The sequence below is a fragment of the Pongo pygmaeus genome, chromosome 9, assembly GCF_028885625.2.
Source record: "Pongo pygmaeus isolate AG05252 chromosome 9, NHGRI_mPonPyg2-v2.0_pri, whole genome shotgun sequence".
NCBI classification, from domain to species: Eukaryota; Metazoa; Chordata; class Mammalia; order Primates; family Hominidae; genus Pongo; species Pongo pygmaeus.
In genome coordinates this window covers 79,646,592-79,668,158 of record NC_072382.2, presented here as the reverse complement: position 1 = coordinate 79,668,158, position 21,567 = coordinate 79,646,592, and the positions used below count along the sequence as shown (strand labels likewise).

The following is a 21,567-nucleotide window of genomic DNA, read 5'->3' as shown; positions in this document are numbered from 1 at the left end:
CTCTACACAAATCCATAGGATTCCATTCAGATTCCGTACTTTTGTAATGATCAGTGAGACTAAAATAATAAAAATAGAAAAGCAGGAAGGACGGGCCGGGCATGGTGGCTCACGCCTGCAATCCTAGCACTTTGGGAGGCCAAGGCGGGTGGATCACCTGAGGTCAGTAGTTCAAGACCAACCTGGGCAACATGGTGAAATCTCATCTCTACTAAAACTACAAAAAAAAAAATTAGCCAGGCATGGAGGCGCATGCCTGTAGTCCCAGCTAATTGGAAGGCTAAGGCAGGAGAATTGCTTGAACCTGGGAGGCAGAGGTTGCAGTGAGCCGAGATCGCGCCACTGCACTCCAGCCTGGGTGACAGAACGAGACTGTTTTTTTTTTAAAAAAAAAAAAAAAAAAAAAAGAAAAGAAAAATGGTTACCAAAAAGGGGAACTAATTATTGTAATTACAGAGCTTCAGAAATAGGTGAATTTAAATAATTCACAGTGTTAATATTGAAAAAGATCCTCCTTACCACTGTACCTCTAGTGCTTAAAAAACCCCAGAAGTTATGAATCCAGGTTTAGTGGATGGCTAAGGTGATAGATTAAAATCTCAGGAGGCAGCAAGGTAGGAGGACCAGAGCCCTGGAAGATCTGAAAAAGTTCTAATCCCTGCTTTGAACAAGTCACTCAAGGCCTCTGAGCCTGAGACTCCTCCTCTTTGAGAGAGGAATGAAGGTTGTGGGAGGATCAAACCCAATCATGTAGAGGAGGTGCTCTGTCAGCTAGCAAGGCTCCAGGAATGTGCGGGTCATTGTCATCTCTGATGCTGAGTTCCTGTTTTGGCTTCTCTGCCCCCAGGCATTACAGTGGACAAGTTTGGGCTGATCTACTTCGTGGATGGCGCCATGATCAGACGCATCGATCAGAATGGGATCATCTCCACCCTGCTCGGCTCCAATGATCTCACATCAGCCCGGCCACTCAGCTGTGATTCTGTCATGGATATTTCCCAGGTAAGATGGCTTCATCTACCAAAGCCCTGGGACTGCCCACTCATCCTCTCATCTGCCACCCAGCCAGCCTGCTGGCCATTCATCTTTGCACCGATAAGCCTTTAAAGAGCACCTACTTGGTGCCAGGCTGTGATGAGCACCAAGGACACAAAGACAAGCAAGATACAGCCATGTCCTGGGAGTTCATCATCAGGAGTAACAAGTGGAAGCCCAGGGGACAGTGAAGAAATATCCCTAAGGAAACCTCAACAGCAGCAGAGTAGGATAGAGAGAGCTTTACACCATGTGACATTAAATCCATTGCCACCTGAACTTCCTCTTTGGTAACACTGATGGGTATTTTGTACATTACCTGTTCTCTTTCTAAGCTACGTAAGGACAGAAATGCTGTCAGTAACCAGGGTGCCTGGCTACCCAAATTTGGGCACAGTCTGTATTTGCTGACTGATTAATCAATTGATTGAATCCTAGCTTTTGCCACTCACTCACTCAGTAACTTTCTTTTGAGCCTCACTTTTTATATCTATAAAATGGAAATAATTCATATCGGCCCAGTAGGATTACCCTGAAGATACATGAAACAATGTATCCACGACTCCTAGCATTGCTTGGCCCTTCAGAGGTGATGAATGAACAAAAGTTAGAGTGCCTGCTTTCACACAAGAGGTGACATTTATGCAAGTTTTACAGGTTGAATAGAATAGGGGTTTGCAAGAAAGAAAAGGAGACATTTCACACAAAGGAAACAGCATGTGCAAAGGCACAAAGATGTTAATGAGGCTGGTACACTCAAAGAATAGTGGAAAATTGAAAACCATGGCATAGGGTGCTTGGAAGCAGGTGGCCACAGTTAAAACAAGAAGCATGGTTTGGTTCCAGGAAGGGAAGGACCCTGTTGTACCATGCCAAAGAGTTTGCACATTTGCAGGTGGATACCAGGAACCCATTATAGGTCAAAAAGAGACACAAGTGACTGGCTATCCAGCATGTCCTTAGTACATCCTGTGATGACTTGGCAAAGGTACGTCCTTTGTTGCTGGATCCTTTGGCTGGGCCAGGCCCATGCTGAATCAGTGGCCTGTGCTGAATCTTGCCAACATTACCAAAACCTGGGAAATCAGGAGCATTGAGTTACATCAAATTGCAAATTGATTTCAGCTCCAGCAACATTTAGCTTTTTAAACTCCTTCATTTTTAAGGGAGCCTGCACACACAGGCCCTTTTCCACTGACTGTGTCACCTGCTTCCAGCCTTTCTGGTCATGCGTGCCTCTGTTACTGACATGTATCGCTAAGTCCTTCCACAGAGCCTTGTGGATGCTGCTGGAGGTCCCAGCACTCATGTCACCTCCCTATCGCATGCTGGGATGGTTTCCCTCTGCGCCAGCTGATGTGATTATTACACTCCAGAATGGATGCTGTTCTCTGCCACTCATCTTTGCAGTTTTGGCAGGCTTACCCTTGCTGGCTAGTGAGTTTCCCTCTCCAGTCTGTGAGCAAGCTTGAATTACCCGTCAGGAAGCCGCCATGGCCTAAGGATGTGCATACAAGTATTTTCAATTCTTAAAATGGGCCCTCAACCAGCCAGCACAGGGTGCCTAAAATTTTCAGTCCACACATCGGAAAATTGTTTAACTTTAGATAGAGGTACTGCCAAGCAGCCGGATCAAAGGCTTGGAAGACAACTGGCATATGGCGGAGGGGGAATAAAAATGCTAAAAACCACACTTAGATTCAGAAATCCTGGACTGAAATCTCTAAAGGCCCTCACTACCTTTGTCTGAATGTCAGCATGGGATTTTCTTTAACCAAACTCTCCAATACTGGCATCTATTTTACAGACACATATGCGCAGGTGTCACTGGCTTTCTTTCTCAGAGCTTCCTCTCTACTCTGCCGCCCCGTGGGGAGCAGGGAGGTAAGCAAGAGAGAGCACACAGCTCAGAGGCATGAGTGAAAAGGTGAGAGCCAAGGAACTTGGACCAGCTCCTTTGGGAGGAGACAAACCCAGGCCCAAAAAGAAACTAAAGAGAGAGGCACAGAGCAGAGAAGGAACAGAAGGAAGTTGTTGCAGCCTGTTAAGAAGTGGAGATGGCCACCACCGATAGAGAATAACTCTATGCTTAGGATCCAGAATAAGAACTTAGTATGTGCCAGGCTCTCTGTTAGAAATGGGGGTACAGGATAAGTACAACTTCTCTTTTCTTACTTAGCTATCACAATAGTCTCATGGGGTAGAGCTGATCTACCCCATTTTATAGATAAGAATACTGAGGTGTGATGAAAGAAAATGCATTTATAAATGTAGAGCCCTGTACCAGGTTCCATCAGGGATATGGAAATGAATTTTTTAATGAAATTATGTACACAAATTGTCTAGTACAGTGCCCAGCAGCTAGTAATAGGATGTGAATACTAGTTCCCTTTAAAATCCACAAATAACTTCCTTGTACATTGTCTCATTTAATCTTTACAACTACCCTATGTAATATGTATTATCCCCTTTTAGATATAGAGAAAGACATTCAGTGTTTAAGAAACTTGAGGTAGGTGACACATGTAGCAATTGTGGAACTGGAATAGGAAGTGAGGTGTCCTGACCCCAATCTCTCACTCCCTCTATGCCATTTGCTGGTCCTTCCTTCCTTCATTCATTCATTTGACAATCCATTTTTGCAAGAAAATCACTCTGCAACAAGGCAGCCAGCTCCAAGTGCTTTAATAAAGGCACAGAATGCTCAGGTGGACAGGGAAGAGGGTCTCATTCCACACTGGAACCATAGAACGTGGGAGCTGCAAGACCTCTGAAATTATCAAGTCTAGTCCATTCATTTTGGGGATGGGAAATCAAGTCTCAGCAAGATCATCGCTAATAGGGTGGTGAAACCAGAGAGGCTGAGGTAGTTGGTCTGGTGCAGGATCATCACACGGGCAGTGTGACAGAGTGAGGACTGACTCCAAGAGCAATGCCCCTTCTCCTTTCCCAGGCGCCTCTGTGCACATGGCATAAGGAGAAAGCGTAGGAAAGCACTTGCTCTACATTCCTTCCTCTCTTTCCTCTCCGCTCTCCCTCCACTGACTCTATCTCCCCCCAGTCCTCCCATCAAGGAACCATCTTTTCATCATAACGACAGGCAGAAAGGTCTCCGCAAGCAGGTCCCCAAGGTGCCACAGGACCAGAAGGCATAAAATATTTAGCGGCCAGAGTTGACAAGAAGTGGGTTTTAAGAAATTGAAAATTCCCCTGTCACTTTAGAGCAAACTATGTTCCTGATGCAGCCAAAAGCTGCCACGACACTGCCCAGAGAGCAAGGGGAGTGTGAAGCAGCAGCACTGGCCAGCAGCGGCCCTGGCGAGTTTGCAGGCTCCCTGGCTCTGCAGGGACAGAGGGAGCTGGGAGTAAGGGGACAAGAAGACTTTAGAAAGCAGGACCTGAAGATCATGCTCTAAAGAACTGAGAAAGGGCCTGCCCTGTCCTGAAAATGTCCCTGAGCTGAGGGGACAGATGGAGGTGGCCTCACTCGTGTGTATATAATGTATTGGGGTAAATACATTGGTAAACTACCACATGTACATTGTAGAAAATATAAGAAGTTAGAAATCACAAAGAAGAAATTAAAATCACCTTTAATCTTACTATGGTTAACGTTTTGATATATATCCCTCAAGCACTTAATCTCCTCTTTATCTATAATCTAGCTAAACTTCTTGTATTTTTCCCCAGTTGGTATCCCACTGTGCTTACAGTTCTGTAACCTGTTCTTTCTACTTAATACATAGCAAACATTTCTCCATGTCATTAAATATCCATCTATAACATCACTTTTAACAACTACACACAGTATTCTAATTTATGAGCAAACTAAATGTACTATTATTTAGCCACTCTCAGTTGTTGGGCATTTGAGTTGGTTCTCGGTCTTTGTCATTATTAAAAATGGCTTCATCATTATTAAAAACACTCTTATAGACAATGGTATACAAAAGTAAATTCCTGGAAGAAAAACTTCTTATCTAAAAGCATACACTTAGGGCAAACACAGTGGCTTACACCTGTAATCCCTGTACTTCAGAAGGCCACGGTAGGCAAATTGCTTGAGCCCAGGAGTTTGATACCAGCCTGGGTAACATAGCAAAGCCCTGTGTCTACAAATATATATATATATAGACACACACATACATACACATAGACATACACATGTGTATATATATACAGACACACACACACATATACATACATATATATACATATATATATACATGTGCCACCACATATATATATACACACACACACATACATATATATATACACATATATATGTATGTATATGTGTGTGTGTGTCTGTGTGTGTGTCTGTGTGTGTATATATATGTGGTGGCACATGCCTGTAGTACCAACTACTCAGGAGGCTGAGGTGGGAGGATCGCTTTAGCCTGGAAGGTGGAGGCTGCAGTGAGTCAAGATTGTACCACTTCACTCCAGCCCGGGTGACAGAGTGAGACCCTGTCATACACATACATACATACATAAGTAAATTAAAATAAAGGTATACACTTGCTTAAGCACACCCCAGATTGGACCAAATATCAAGGGTTTATAGGGGGCTCAGGAAGTCTAAGGCAATGAATTTTTAGGTGGGGTGGAAAAATCAGCAGTAGGGTGCACCTGTTGGCACTTCCAGCCCACACAAAACATGGCTGGACCTCCTAGAGACACAGGTGGCAAAGGGTTCCCCTTAGTGCCAATACCTCCTAGTGTGATAGATCCAACAATCCAGGCTTCAAGTCCGCTGAAGAAAACACTCCTCCCCTCAGACCATGCCAGCTACAATCCCCTGGGTGCCCACTTGAAGACTCACCATGATATATGCCAGTTTCCCAGCCTGGCTCAGAGGAGGTTCCACATGGGGCCCAGCACTTCTGAACTCCTAGTTCCTACAACCAGCTTCAGTAATCCTTTCCAGGTGGACCTGTTCTCTGAGGTACTAGAACCACTGTCTGGAGCAGGGCTTCATAAACCTCAGTGTGCACAGAAATCACCTGGGGATTTTGCTTAAGTGCAGATACTGATTCAGTAGGTTTGGAGGAGGCCTGTCGTTCTGCATTTATGCTCAGCTCCTAGGTGAGCTGATGCTGATGACCACACATGAGGAGCAAAGATCCAGTCATGATTCTCAAGCCCACATCAGGATCACTCAGGAAGCTTTTTGAAATAATGCCAATGCCCAAGCTCCAAGCCCAGGGATCTGATTTCACTCACCAAGGGTGGGGTTTGCGCACCATTATTTTCTAAAATCACCACAGATAATTTGAATGTGAGGCCAGATTTGAGAATCACTGGTCTAGAACTATGACAGACAGAGGCCATGGTTAGCTTGTCTTTATATCTGTAGCACCTAGCCAGCTGTTAATCCATGAACTCAAAGAATTGAGAAATCATACATGTATCATATCAACCATGCATGAAGAATCTTTCTTAAGCCTCTGAACAACTCCTACTTCAGCCTCCAGACTCCAACTGCCTTTCCCTCCCATCTTAGAACATCAGCTGCCATTATTTGGTGGGTTATGGTGGGTGAGGGACTCTGTGCTGTTGTCATTCCCATTTCCCATATGTGACTATTGAAGCTCAGAGAGGCAAAGTAACTTGCCCACAGTCATAAGTAGTGGACTATGCTCTGAACCCAGGCCTATTTGACTCCAAAGTCTACCCTTTTGCCTACTATTTTGTTGTTGTTAACTCCTTCTTCATGTTTTGTCAGTCTAATGAGACCATCACGTGTCTCAGTGGCAGCTCTTTCATGGTTTCCCAGTGATCAGGGGGCTGATGCTTCATTGTTGATGATAGGCTGCATGAGGATCAAGCAAGACTGTATATGAAGCCACTTTGGACACTGTTGTGGGCTACATGGGCTATGGGATGGATTAGTGGTGGGCATCTTGCCAGTCATTTGAGTATCGGTGTCTTCATTGTCAGGTTCGCCTGGAGTGGCCCACAGACTTAGCCATCAACCCAATGGACAACTCACTTTATGTCCTCGACAACAATGTGGTCCTGCAAATCTCTGAAAACCACCAGGTGCGCATTGTCGCCGGGAGGCCCATGCACTGCCAGGTCCCTGGCATTGACCACTTCCTGCTAAGCAAGGTGGCCATCCACGCAACCCTAGAGTCAGCCACCGCTTTGGCTGTTTCACACAATGGGGTCCTGTATATTGCTGAGACTGATGAGAAAAAGATCAACCGCATCAGGCAGGTCACCACTAGTGGGGAGATCTCACTCGTTGCTGGGGCCCCCAGTGGCTGTGACTGTAAAAATGATGCCAACTGTGATTGTTTTTCTGGAGATGATGGTTATGCCAAGGATGCAAAGTTAAATACCCCATCTTCCTTGGCTGTGTGTGCCGATGGGGAGCTCTATGTGGCCGACCTTGGGAACATCCGAATTCGGTTTATCCGGAAGAACAAGCCTTTCCTCAACAGCCAGAACATGTATGAGCTGTCTTCACCAATTGACCAGGAGCTCTATCTGTTTGATACCACTGGCAAACACCTGTACACCCAAAGCCTGCCCACAGGAGACTACCTGTACAACTTCACCTACACTGGGGACGGTGACATCACACTCATCACAGACAACAACGGCAACATGGTAAATGTCCGCCGAGACTCTACTGGGATGCCCCTCTGGCTGGTGGTCCCCGATGGCCAGGTGTACTGGGTGACCATGGGCACCAACAGTGCACTCAAGAGTGTGACCACACAAGGACACGAGTTGGCCATGATGACATACCATGGCAATTCTGGCCTTCTGGCAACCAAAAGCAATGAAAACGGATGGACAACATTTTATGAGTAAGTACCAAAACAAGGCCATTTGATGATTTTGTTTCATTAATTCATTGTAGGATTAGAGATAAATTGATGGAGTATTTTATTTTAATTCAGGATTTGGGATAAAAACTATTACCTATAATACATTCTACATGTTTATATTCCACGTGATTTCTCCTAGGAAGGAAATGGTCTAGTGGAGAAGGCATAAGCTTTGGAGTCAGAGGAGCTGGGCATCAGTTCCCACTCTACCATGGACTTAATCCCTCTTGGCCTCAGTTTCTACATCTGTAGAATGGATACAGCGGATACCTGCCCAGCAAATCACAGGGAGATGGTGTAGATGAAAAGTACTTACCTGATGAAGTACTAGCATCTTTATATGACCACTGTCCAGAAATGTGGCAAGGGGAGAAGGAACAGGCACACGTGGATGAATTTTCCACATAATTGAAGCTCACATCTTCAAATTCGAAAAAAAACCCTTTTCATTTTAACCATTTTGCATGGGACTTTTCTTATGAAGCATATTGCATACCTCCCTTCTCAAACACACTACACAGACATAATGAAACCTTTCTTTTTCTGATTCAGGGTCATTAATAAGGAACAACAATTGCATATTATGCTGTAATATGAAGAGAGCTTTCAGGAAGTGGGGAAATGAAGATATAGACCCCTTTGCCCCTGCCTGAGGTGATTTTAAACCATTACTTTATTAGGTCCTATATCTAAAGGGTGGGTTTCTCCACCTCCTCCCTCAGGGTTGCGCTGTGGTGTCACTATTTATTTCAGTCCTAGTGCCCACCTCAAGTAGCTCATTTCTGTACTCTTCATCCAGTGGAGGACTTCTTAAGAGGTGTGATCAGAGAACCAGAAGTTCAGCTTATTATAATCCTAGCAACAATTAGATATATGTATCTGGGGTGTTCCTCTAGGAGATATTTTAATGAATGGACTAACATCGCTCTTTCTACTTAGATTTTTTAAGCTGCTTTTTGAGGTCTTAGCCATGGTTCAAATGACTGAGATTGCTGAATATGTCACCATTAGATAAGCATGTGAGAGGTAGAGAAGGAACTAGCCTTGTTGAGTATTAGCTGTGGGCTAGGAGCTACACCACTGCATTTAATCCACACAACAGCTCTGAGGATGGGTGATATTATCCATTTTACGGACATAGAAACTGAGGCTCTGAAGTCTCCTTTGCCCACTGTTTGATAGTGAGACGTGGCAGAACAGGGATCGCAGTCCAAGTCTGATGCCAGAGCTTGGGCTTTCTCAGTGCTGCCCTGCTGCCCTCCCTGCATCCTACCCCCGCACCACTGCCACACTGAGTTTGTTCATTCCAAATGAACCTGACTCTTTAAAGTTTTTCTCAAGCTTGATCAAGCATCAGTTTCTAACAGTCCTAGCAGAATCCAAAGGAAAAGGATCTGTAGTTGATTTTTAAATATAATTTGAACAAACATGTCACAGCGATTTGTACAAACTTCACTGGCTAAATTCCTTTCTCCAAACAAGGACCTTGTTAATTACAAAGAAAAGACGAAGATCCAGGAAAACAGCAATTATCTTGATTAACTCATTGGAATGGAAACATGCTAAATAATTCCATTTTGCCCATTGCCCGATGGAAATCTCTTATACATTATTTAGCCAATACAGGGGTTTCTTTGTCAGAGCAAGTCTGTGCGCTCAATTAGTTCCCGAGGTCACTCCCTCAGATCCCAAACCAAATGCTCACACATCACTGCATCCGTTACGCTCCACCACCCCTGAAATCTAAAATGGTTTCCTACACTTCTACCAGGAAAGATCCCTCCCTTTCTTTCCTTGATGAAATATACAGCTATAGTTGATGTTTAGTGAAGAAGGAAAAGTTTTTACAATTGCTTTTTTATAAAATGGCGTCTGGAATTCCAAAGTCTGCACTTCATAGCAGTACCCAAGAGTGGTTATCCTTGTTAACACAAACCAGAAGTGGTAGATGAAAGTCCTAAAATAGAAAGGGAAATTAGTTTTTTTTTGTTTTTGTGTTTGCTTTCTGAGATCCTACTATGTGCCAGGCTCTTTCCCATTTAATTTTCATAGCAACCTCAGATGGCAGGAATTATCGTCCACATTTTTTACATATGAAGTACAGAGAGATTAGATAATCAGCCTGAAACCACACAGTGAGTATGTAGCAGAACCAGAACACAAGTCCCTGTTCTTTCAACTGTACTGGCTAGGGTCACCTACTTTCTTTGTGACTTATCTGTACGATAGGGATGAAAATAGTTATGTATTTCATAGGAATAGTATGAGGTTCAAAATTTCAGTGAGATAAAATATGGAAAGCTCAGTGTCTGATTGATTATAAGTACTCAAATGATAGCTGCTGCAGTTGTTGTTGTTGCTGCTGCTGTTGTTGTTAATGCAAGCAATATTAGTGGCAGTACCAGTAATTGCAGAAGTGTTGTTTGGGTGTGAAAGGTATTTCCCAGGAGCAAATGCAAGTAAACTAATCAAAAGAGTAGACAAAAGTTTTAATTGAGGTAGGTAGGAATCAGAGGTCGGGTGAGAAGAGCAGAATCAAGTATGAGAGATCAAGAAATGAACTAAGAAAGAAGTCACATCCCTGAGAATATCCAAAGTCGGCTGGAAAATAACACACAGAGCCACCCAAGGCAAAATGGTCCAGCTCAGACTGAGAATGAAGCAAGGGTGCCAGACACCTATTTTCACTGGCTGCGAGCCATGCGACTCAGGGACAGTCTAGCTGGCCTCCAGACCCAAGTCTCAACCAGACAGCAATAATCCCCTGCTCTACCCCATTTCTGGGCCGTTATGAGGACTAAAAAACTAAATAAATACTAAAAGTAAAAATACTTTGCAAACTATGAAGCTCTCTAGAATTAGAGGTGTAAAGATATTTCATTATGGTGTTTCTTAACAAGGATCTAGACAGATTTTGCCAATGAACCATTGCTCTAGTGAATTTTCTACCTTTAGCTTCATGAGGCAGTTTAGTAGATTATAACCGAAATGTTCTATTTTTCTAAAAAAAAATTGCCCAGGCTTGCCTGTGACATAGGCTATTATTGAAACAAGCTGTTTGTTTATTTGTTTGTTTGGTTGGTTGGTTGGTTTGGTTTGGTTTTTGAGATGGGGTCTCGCTTTGTTGCCCAGGCTGGAGTGCAGTGGTGCAATCTCGGCTCACTGCAACCTCTGCAGTTCTCCTGCCTCAGCCTCCTGAATAGCTGGGATTACAGGCATCTGCCACCACACCCGGCTAATTTTTGTATTTTTAGTAAAGATGGGGTTTCACTATATTGGCCAGGCTGGTCTCAAACTCCTGACCTCAAGTGATCCGCCCACCTAGGCCTCCCAAAGTGCTGGGATTACAGGCATGAGCCACCGCACCTGGCCTGAAACAAGTTTTAAGTCAGCTTTGTCGATCCTCTTAACAGATTAAATAGTACACCTACCATAAACATCACACACTTCAGAGCACCTTGATTTACAGAGTTCACAGTTTTGGAGAATCAAGGTTACTTTCCTCCCCTCAGCCCACAGGTCTGCTGGTAGGAACCTCAAAGGAGTCTGAAAAGCAGTCCCCATCTCCCATGTGTGGCATCGTTACTCTCAGACTTAGCTCCTAGTCAGATGGCATTTGGTGGCTGAGAAAATGGCCTGATAAGTATGAGGCAGGTTCCAGAATTGACTTGCTGGATGGATATGAGCAACCCCTTTCCCTGAGTTTCATAGGGGAAGGGGCTCTGGCCTCCCAGAGTGCCCTGTGACAACTCCTATTATAATTATGCTCACCTTAACTACTGTAAGACCCTCACAAATTTGTCTTTGCATCAAGCTTAGGGTTTGCCAACTAGTTGGCTGACAAATAGTCAATATTTTATAATGACATGTAAATTCAGAATGGAAGGGAAATAGAGACAGGAAGAAAAGATATGCTGTAGTGAGAAGAATGCTACATTCACGTCTGAGCACCAGCACTGCCAGTGCTCCCAATGGGACACAGAATTCAACTGACATGGGTCAAATGAAGAGATTTGTCTTCTGGTTTTTGCTTGGGGATAGGAAAGCTGGAAAGTGCATCATTCCCAACCTTATCATGAAAATAAGCCAGACAAAAGGTGAATTCGTGCGTTTCCTTGAACTTCTTCTCTTAGGTCAAATCCAAGGAGAGACAGAGTCTTGCAGAAAGAGACAAGATGTGGGCCCTGGCTTGGCTGGGGCAGATGCACCAGCCCCGGGGAGAAAGAGTTCAGCTGGGATGGCTGGTGAATTTACAAAGGCTAAGTGTGTACTGGCAAGAGAGTCTGAAGCCCTTGGAGGCTGTAGCAAGTGGGCAGGTCCGTGTCTTCTTAGGGACTTTTTTTCTCTACAAATCCCACCAGGAGTTTTCCCACAGAAAAGAGTGAGGAAGGATGTAAGAAGAAAGTGTCCCCTGTGGTAGACCTGGGGGAAGGTCACAGCAGCTGCTGAGGGAGGAGCATACACCCCTGACCACTCTACCCAGACCCTGCTCACCCCATCTTCCATCAGGAACAACACCCTTCATCTGTGGAGAGAAGGGCATAGAACACTGTCCTGCCTAGGCACTGGGGAAAATCCTTTCAGCTGAATGAGGGAAGAAAAGAAACGGTAAAAAAAAAAAAAAAAAAAAAAAAAAAAAAAATCCCACATACCTGAGAGTCAGAACCCTAGCGAAGGGTTTGCCACCACCATAGTTAGCTGAAAGGCTAAAAGCATCAATGAAGGGCAGAAGACTGCTGGGAGGGGGTTAGAGAGCGGCAGGAACATGGAAAGAGACCCTCTCTGAGTCAGCACAAAGGGAGGACCCAAGGGCTGAACTGTGGACCCTGAGGGAAAAAAACCCTCCGGCAAACCAGTTTCGCATCCTAAACAAAGGGAATTGCTAAGGGAATTTAAAACCTATGATGCACAGAAGTTAACCATAAACAAACTTCAAATCCTAAGTTAACCCAAACCCCCTCACAAAAGTCCTAGCAGAAGGAAACTCACACCCATTTCCAGGCATAAACCTGTCACTCAGGCTCTACCGTGCTACACAAGATGTCACGCTTTCAACTGAACGTACAAAAGGGCAAGAAAAGGCAGCACATTCCCAAGAGGCAAAGAAATCATCAGAATCACGTTCAGCTATGACACAGGTGTTGAAACTATCTGTCAGAGAATTTAAAATAGCTATAATTATTTTAAAGGCTCTAATGGAAAAGGTGAACAATGTGCAAGATCAGATGGATAATTTTAGCAGAGAGACGGAAACGATAAGAAAGAATCAAATGGAATTGTTAGAAATGGTTATAAGGATGAGGAATGCTTTTGATGGGCTGCTCTCTCCAGAGGACACAGCATGACACAGCTGAGGAAAGAAGACGGTTAATAGAAATTACCCAAACTAAAATACAGAGAGGAAAAAAAAGAGTGGAAAATGCAGAACATGGCATTCAAGATCTGTGGGACAGCATCCAATAGTCTGATATACATGTAATTGGAATTCCAGGAGAAGAGGGAAAAAATAGGGCAGAAGAAATATTTGAGGAAATAATGGCAGAGAATTACCCATAATTAATAACGGACACCAAACCACAGATCCAAAAAGCTCAGAAAACACCAAGCAGAATAAATACATACACACACACACACACACACATTTCTAGCCATATATTCAAATGGCTGAATTAAAAAAGAGAGACAGAAAACCTTAAAAGCAGCCAGGAAAAAAAAAAAAAAAGCATTTTATAAGAGGAACAAAGGTAAGAATTACAGCAGACTTCTCATCAGAAACTGCAAGCCAGAAGACAGAAGTGCTGAAAGAAAAAAAAAAGAAAAACTGTCCACAGCCAGGCGCGGTGGCTCACACCTGTAATCCCAGCACTTTGGGAGGCCGAGGCAGGTGGATCACCTGAGGTCAGGAGTTCGAGACCAGCCTGGCCAACATGGTGAAACCCCACCTCTACTAAAAATACAAAATTAGCTGGGCATGGTGGTGGGCACCTGTAGTCCCAGCTACTTGGGAGGCTGAGGCAGGAGAATCGCTTGAATCCGGGAGGCAGAGGTTGCAATGAACTGAGATCATGCCATTGTACTCCAGCCTGGGCAACAAGAGTGAAACTCTGTCTCACAAAAACAAACAAACAAAAAATTGTCCACTCAGATATTATACTCAACAAAAATATCTTTCAAATGAAGACATGTTATAGAGGTATAGGCAGGGGTAAGGGAACCTAGAAAGGATGCTAATAGCCTGGGCAACATAGCAATACCCATCTCTACCAAAAAAAATTTTAATTAGCTGGATGTAGTGGCACACACCTGTAGTCCTAGCTACTCAGGAGGTTGAGGCAGGAAGAGCACTTTTCAGCCCAGGAGTTCAAGGCTGCAGTGATCGATAATCACACCACTGCACTCCAGCCTGGGCAACAGAGTGAGATCCTGTCCCTAAGCAAATTAATTAATTAACTAAAAATAAAAATAAAGGACACTGAGGCACCCAGGCACTAAAAACAGTGAATAGCCATTACCAACCCCCAGGCTGCAGAGCAAGGTGGGAAAGTTGAAGGATATCATGACTGAAGTCCAGTGGGAGCTGTAATGATGAAGGAGAAGCCCCCTGGTTGAAGCTGAAATCATGGATCCACGCAGCCACTGTTAGAGATTCGGCACTGGAGGAAAGAAGGAGTGACGAGTGAGGAAAACCTTCTGAATTCCAGTCTCTTGCCCGTGCCTACCACGGACTTAGCTTAACCAGAAGTGAGCCAGCGAGAGTGCCCCAGTGACACAGTCTGCAGGGGTCAGCTGCTCTGGGCAGAGAGAGGACAGAGAATGGATCTGGGAGGTAGGGGGAACAGAGAATAACCAGCACAGAGACTGGCTGGCTGTGTGACATGTTAGCCATGAGTGGCCAAGCCAGGGTTCAGCCCCAGATCTGCCTGAACCCTAAGCACTTCCCACCGGAGGCACCACCTCAAGTATAGTACAGCAGAGTGGGCCAGATCTTGGGAATCCTGAGGGCTAGAATTCATTTTGGGTACTTAATTTTGTAGGAAATGGACAGCAAGTACAAAGTTTTAATGCAGAAGCCACAAAGTGCTCTGGCTCTGATCCAGTTTTGGAGTAGCTAATGATGTCGTGATGACATCTATTACAGTGACATGGGCCAGGGGAACTATTGGTGTGCCTGGGCCAGGAACCATAATTATCCACAGACAGTACAGTGCCCAGTTCCCTGACATGATGATGGTGTTGTTTGAAACAGTCAGAAATGAAAGTCATACAAATCAAATCTCATTTTTTAACCAAAAAGTTAAGATCAACAAAAGTTTAGTATCAGAGGGCAATTTGGCATTTTCCTTGCCAGCCATGCATAGTAAGTGGCTCGAGATGAAGTATTGAGGGTGAAAAAGAAAGCCTTGCAGTATGTGTGAAGATATCCTTTGGCAATCCTCTTCTGAGAGCCAAGTTCACAGCAACTATATGAATCTTTTTTTTTGAGATGGAGTCTCACTCTGTCACCCAGGCTGGAGTGTGATGATGCAATCTCGGCTCACGGCAACCTCTGCCTCCCGGGTTCAATCGAATCTCCTGCCTCAGCCTCCCGAGTAGCTGGGATTACTGGCACCCAGCCACCGTGCCTAGCTAATTTTTATATTTCTAGTAGAGACACGGTTTCACCATGTTGGCCAGGCTGGTCTCGAACTCCTGACCTCAAGTGATCCATGCCCCCCTTGGCCTCCCAAAGTGCGGGGATTACAGGCATGAGCCACTGCGCCTGGCCTATATGAATCTTTTATGTGTTTTCTTTCACTGTGCTCCAAAGATGCTTTGGATAAATGGAATGAAGAAAAATCAGTGGGAGGAAATAATGAAAAGCCAGTCATCTGGTCATCCCTATCATACCCCCCAACTGGGGGCTTGGCATTGCTGCAAAGTCAATTGCAGTGGTAGCAAGCAAAGCCTCCTGAAAATACAACAACTGCCAGTCTTCTTGACCCACTTGAGACTTGGAAAAACAGTGTTTTCTATATGCCGCAGTGATGAACCCAAGGGTTTTTATTTGAAACAGCATCATTTTTATGGGAAGCTTGATGAATAAAACACATTCTTTAAGATTAGACAGACGTGACTTTGAATTTATATTCCTCTACGAGCTGTGTGATCTTAGGCAAGTTGGTTATCCTCTCTGAGCCTCCTCTTCACCATTTGTGAAATGATGATAATAATAATGCCTACATCAAAAGATGATGATGAGCATGATGCTTGGTACCTAAAAGGCACCACATGAATATTAGTGACCTTTCTCCACCTAATTTGGACAAGGAAAGGTAAAACAAATGAATTTCTTCGTTGCTCTCAGCCCATGTCTTAAATCAACAATAATATATATTATTTACTTATATATTTATTCATTAAGTAAACATGTACTGAGTACTGTCTACCTGCTGGGTGCTCCTCTGGGCACTAAGAATACAGACAAGGTCCCTGTCTTCATGGAGCTTATATTAGGAGGAGACAGACAACAAAGAACAAATAAATAATAAGTATAGTGAGGTCAATAAGAAAATATGATACAAAGGTTGGAGGGACTTATCTGTCTTAGAAGCGGTGGTCAGGGAAGACCTCACTGAAGTGATAACATTTGATCTGAAACATGAATGATGACAGGAACAAGCCACACCAACACTGGAGGGAAGAGCATTCCCGCAGAGGGAACAGGAAGCATGAGCACCCCAGCATGCACTGACTTTGGCATGTTTGGGGACCAGAAGCAGATACAGAGAGACAAAGGACGTGCTGAGGAGTGACGTTCCAGGTGAAGTCAGAAAGAAAGGCAGGAAGGAGCCAACATTCAGCCAACATTCATTGACACAAGGAAGCACATGCTATATGCCACACACTCTAAGCTACGGGGATACAGCAGGGTCCAAATGAAGTCCCTGCCCTCAGGGAGTTGACATTCCACTGAGGGCAATCTCCTGGGCTCCTGGGGGCCCTGGGAAGAAGTTTCCCTTTCATTTCAAATAGGTTACCTCTTTTGGTCTTCATGTGTCTCTATGAAACAGGATTATTATCCCCATTTATAGAAGAGAAAACAGAGGCTCATTGAGGTTATATGATATAGCCTGCCTGAAATTGTATCATTTGTGGTGGAGACTTGATGGTTAGGAGGAACACAGAGCCAAGTGCCCGTCCTCTAGATCACATCACTGGCAAGTGTAGAGCCAAGATGCAAAGCCTAGACCATCTGGCTCCAGAGACCTTTTTAAAAAACTATTCCTTTCATTCCTCTTGGTTAGAAAGAAAGAAAATTTGCCGGTACTTTGTGGGTTCCCATAATGAAAGCTGTCACAAATGTGACTAAGCCGTTGTCCAGATGCCACCTAATCATGGGGCCGGGACTTGAGGGAGCCACTTGGAGCCCAGAGAGTTCAGAGAACTGCCCCTTCCAGGTCCCTGCACTTTGTTGTGGCAGCTCTGTGGTGGAGAAGAAAGGGTTCTGTAGAGGTGGCTCACAGGGCAAAGGTGTGCGGGGCCCAGAGGACTGGCAACCCTACTTCTTCCCATCCACAGTCAGAAGGAGCAGTTCTGGTGGGGTAATTACAGGTATCAATCAAGCAGCAAAGAGATCCAGGTCATTTCCCAAGCTCTGGAAGGTACTACAATGAATGAATAGGAGACAAGAAAATTTTATAAATTGGTTGCTTTATATGATGTTCATTTAATTAAGACATTCAGTCCTTCTAATGGAAAATGTGAAGAGTGGAAATTACTGGTTTTTTGACTGTCTCATATAAAATGAAAACCAGATCTTGAAGGCATGGGGCCTTTTCATTGTATCTTCTTGAGGTTCAATTTAATTATGCCTTACAAGCTACCTTCAATAATAATTGCAATCGTCTGCCTTTATACAAAGCCTCTTTCTGTCTTCAAGACTAAAACTCTAGTGAGATACCTAGGGAGATTGCCAAAGTGTTATTTAGTAAGAGTTGTTTTTTCCATATTTTGGCATTCAGCAAGTGTTTATCGTGTACCTACTGTGTGTCCAGCTTGTGCCAAGTCCTGTAGGAGGGAATGTGTGAATGAATCATGATGTCTCCTCTCCCACAAAGCAGGAAAGAGGCCTTGCACATCCAATCCTGCATTCATTTATTTGTTCAGCCAACATTCCCTGCCTGTCCTCTCTATGCCAGTTCCAATGCTGGTGAAGCAGAGATGAACTGAGAGCCAGTCCTCCAGGGTCACGCTGCTGGCAGGTGGCAGAACCCAGGTGGTGTCAATCCACAGACTTCACAGATCTGTTCTGACCTCAAGCACTCACAGTCCAAAGAGGGGGACGACTTGTACATCACACTGCAGTGCAGGGGAGGCCTTCTAGGACAGAGCTGTGCACAGGGTATCACTGGGAGAAGGGACAGGAAAAACCAGGGAGGGCTTTAGGAGGTGGCATTTGAGCGAGGCCGTGGTAGAAGTGGTGTCAAAGTGACACGTGACTCCTGATTAACAATCTATCAATTCTTATCTGTGAAACTCCACAAATGGCTTTGCAGTGTCTTGCATGGTATAATAAAATCTTTTTCATGTGGTTAGGTCGGGAAAATAGACAGTCCAAGTGAACAGTCTTATTTTAATAAAGAGTATGTACAGGGATTACAGGTGTTCAAAGAGTCAGCCTAGAACAGCATCCCCATCCCATTAAACTGCTGGACTGAAATGGATCTTCCTGTTGATTTAAAAGATGACTCAGGATCTGACTGGACCCAGCTTAATCATGAATCACAGATACAGTTAAGATGACCAAGGCAAAACCAGTTTTGGGGGTCTTGATTTTTAGCTCGAAAACTTGGAGTACCCTAGTAATATTTTGCTGAAAATGCCTGGAAATTGTTATCTTCAACTTGCCCTGTAAGTGAGACTCTCCTATGCACAGCCTGGAATTTAAGGCATCTGCCTCCCCAGATGGCCATGCTCATGAGCTCTCACATGTGGTTTTACCTTGCTTGTCACACTTTTCTGATTATGAAAATAATGCATGTTTATTATTTTTAAATCATGGAAATATATATAAATAAGCAATTCAAATCACCTGTAATTCTACCTCCCAGAGATAACCACTGTCAATATTTTTGTATGTTTCCTTCCTATTCAAATGTCCAGTGTCCACAAATGGTTAAAAAGAATCCCAGCCTCTCTCAGAGTTGAAGGGAGCAGAGCTCTGAGAGGGTCTCCATGTGAGAGAAGTCTTTGGACATGCATCTCAGATCTTTACTCCAAGACACCCTCCTTCCTAGCCGCCGTCTCTCAGAACTACTGCTCACTTAGCTCTGCGAGGCAGTCCACCCCTTTGACCACCCATTCCAGGTTTCAGCCTCCCCTAGGCCAGACTGACCTTTTCCTGGCAGAACCTGACTCCATACTAAGAAAGAGAAAGGAGAAATCATGGCAGGACATTGGTTTTTGAAGCCCCCAACCACCCACAGGAGAGCCTCTGATAGAGCCACAGCCTTGACTGCAGCCCTGCCCAGGGAGTGTATTCGAGGCCACAGCACTGCCTGCCATCCTGAAAAGGCCCCAGCTGCAGAGGCATCCAACTTCCCCAAAGGCCACCGGCCCCTCCCCCAGAATTGGTCTTAGGCCAAAAACAGGGGTGATTTATTCAGAAGACCTCTACCAATGCCTCCTCTGTGGCAGAGTGTACCAGGGACTGTTAGATTCAGTGTAGAGTGCTGTGATCTGTGCCAGGCGCGGGCACGGAAACAGTTGGCAAATGGCAGAGTCTGTAGTGCAGCACCCAAGTCTGACCTTGGGCAGAGAATTCCTGAGCAAAGGCCTGCCTAATCTCACCCACCAAGTCTCCCCTGATACCATAGGAGCTGCAGACCCAGGAATCCCAGCAAGAAGCCAGGCCCAGCTGAAGGAAGAGCCTGGACAGAGCTGAACTCTCTGACCTTTCATTGCCCCATTGTGAAAACTCTCACAGGAACCCAGGGGCCAGCTTTACCCCCAAAGTAAAAACAAAACAGTTTAAAAAAAAAAAAAAGCCAGTAGGGAGACCCGAAGTACACAGGGGCAACCGTGTCCAGGAAGTCAGTCAGGAATATTGCCATGTAGAGGAAGAACTGTGTTCCCATTCACACACAAGTGCAAAAAGGCTATTTAAGCCTGCCTTTTTACACCTCATCCTCCCCTAATTAAAAACAATAATTAAAATGTTAATAGCCCACTCCTGCCAGGGAGGAGTGCATGTGATGAATACTTGCAAATGGACGGTACAGAAATGTTCATTGAAGACAGAGAGGCAGGTGGCACTTTGGAAGCAAATAGATCTGAGTTTGAATTTTGATTCTACCCACACTTAATTAGCTGTGTGACCTTGAGCAGGTGACTTCACTTTTCCAAGCCTCAATTTCTGATCCTCCAAAAAAGAGATAATACATACCATTTAGACAAGGATTAAATGAGGATTACATGAAAAATGTATTAAATGAGGATTACATGAAAATGCATGAAAAGCAACTAGCACCATGCCTCGTATATTGGAGGTGTTCAATGATGGTAGGTATTTCTTTTATTATTATCAGGAGAATAGTAAAGAGAATTAAGATTCAATTATGATGCTTTAGAAAGACCATACCTGAGCAAAGCTGTGGGGGTTCTAAGAGTTGCAGTTACAAAAATGCTTAGTGCCAGATGTAAAATCTAGATGGAAGGGGTTGCAAGAGGCAAGACGCCATTTATCTAGGCTAAGTCCTGGTTTGAATTCAGAATCCCCTTTTCCCAGGATGTGTAGAAACCTAGGAAACCCCTGGGTAATAGCTCCCATTTCTAGTGTTTTTCAGGAAAAACCTGTATAACCGGTTCTTGCGGGTTTTGCAGAGGGTATTCAGGCATCAAGCTTGACTACATCATTTCTGGGGAGTCCCCCAGTTCTAAGATTCTGGGTCAGCTGTCTCATTATGGCCACCATCATCTCTCCCCTTCACAATTGAATTCTAGTCTATAGCTGTACTCCTGGGCAGTAGGCAGGTCAGTGGTATCATCCCCACTGGGTTAGGGAAGGGAGACTCAGAGAGGTCAGTTATTTTCCTGTAGCTGGATATCAGCAGGTGGAGTTACATCCTGAAATCTATGTACCAGGTCCTGTGCAAGATATGTGGGAGCCATGGGAATGTATCCAGCCAGAAAGAAAAGCAGAGCACAGCAAAACCATGGCATGAGGTAGAATGCACCAAGTTCCAGCTAGAGCACCATTATATTTCTACTACTCAGTGCCACCCCTTGGTTTCCAGGTACGACAGCTTTGGCCGCCTGACAAATGTGACCTTCCCTACTGGCCAGGTGAGCAGTTTCCGAAGTGATACAGACAGTTCAGTGCATGTCCAGGTAGAGACCTCCAGCAAGGATGATGTCACCATAACCACCAACCTGTCTGCCTCAGGTGCCTTCTACACACTGCTGCAAGGTAAGTCAGGTGGGGGCCAGGGGACTTTGAGGCAGAGGGGTGGGAAGACCCCTTTGGAGGAGGATGGCACAAGAAATAGGCTGCTGCTGGAGCTGCCCAAAAACAGGAAAGCATTGCAACTCTCTGTATTATCACCTAATTTGCAAAATATACCAGCCTGAGTCAAGTAAATTCTCTCTCAGAAGCTTAAGAATAATATTTTATTGTCCTATCCTGTTACCAGAACAAAGGGTAGGGAATTCA

The 21,567-nt window shown here is 44.5% G+C and overlaps 1 protein-coding gene across 6 annotated transcripts in view; it reads left to right on the top strand.

Annotated features, from left to right (window-relative positions):
• The window catches only part of TENM4 (teneurin transmembrane protein 4), a 782,056-nt gene that overhangs the window by 731,971 nt on the left and 28,518 nt on the right, over positions 1-21,567 (top strand). For all 6 annotated transcript variants that reach the window (XR_010127599.1, XM_063671257.1, XM_063671258.1 and 3 more), the window contains 3 exons: positions 848-1,002; positions 6,979-7,856; positions 21,152-21,324. Coding sequence is in view for 5 of the 6 variants with exons in the window: in XM_063671257.1 (XP_063527327.1) it covers positions 848-1,002; positions 6,979-7,856; positions 21,152-21,324 (1,206 nt within the window). In the remaining variant the exon portion in view is untranslated. The remainder of the gene's footprint in view (positions 1-847; positions 1,003-6,978; positions 7,857-21,151; positions 21,325-21,567) is intronic.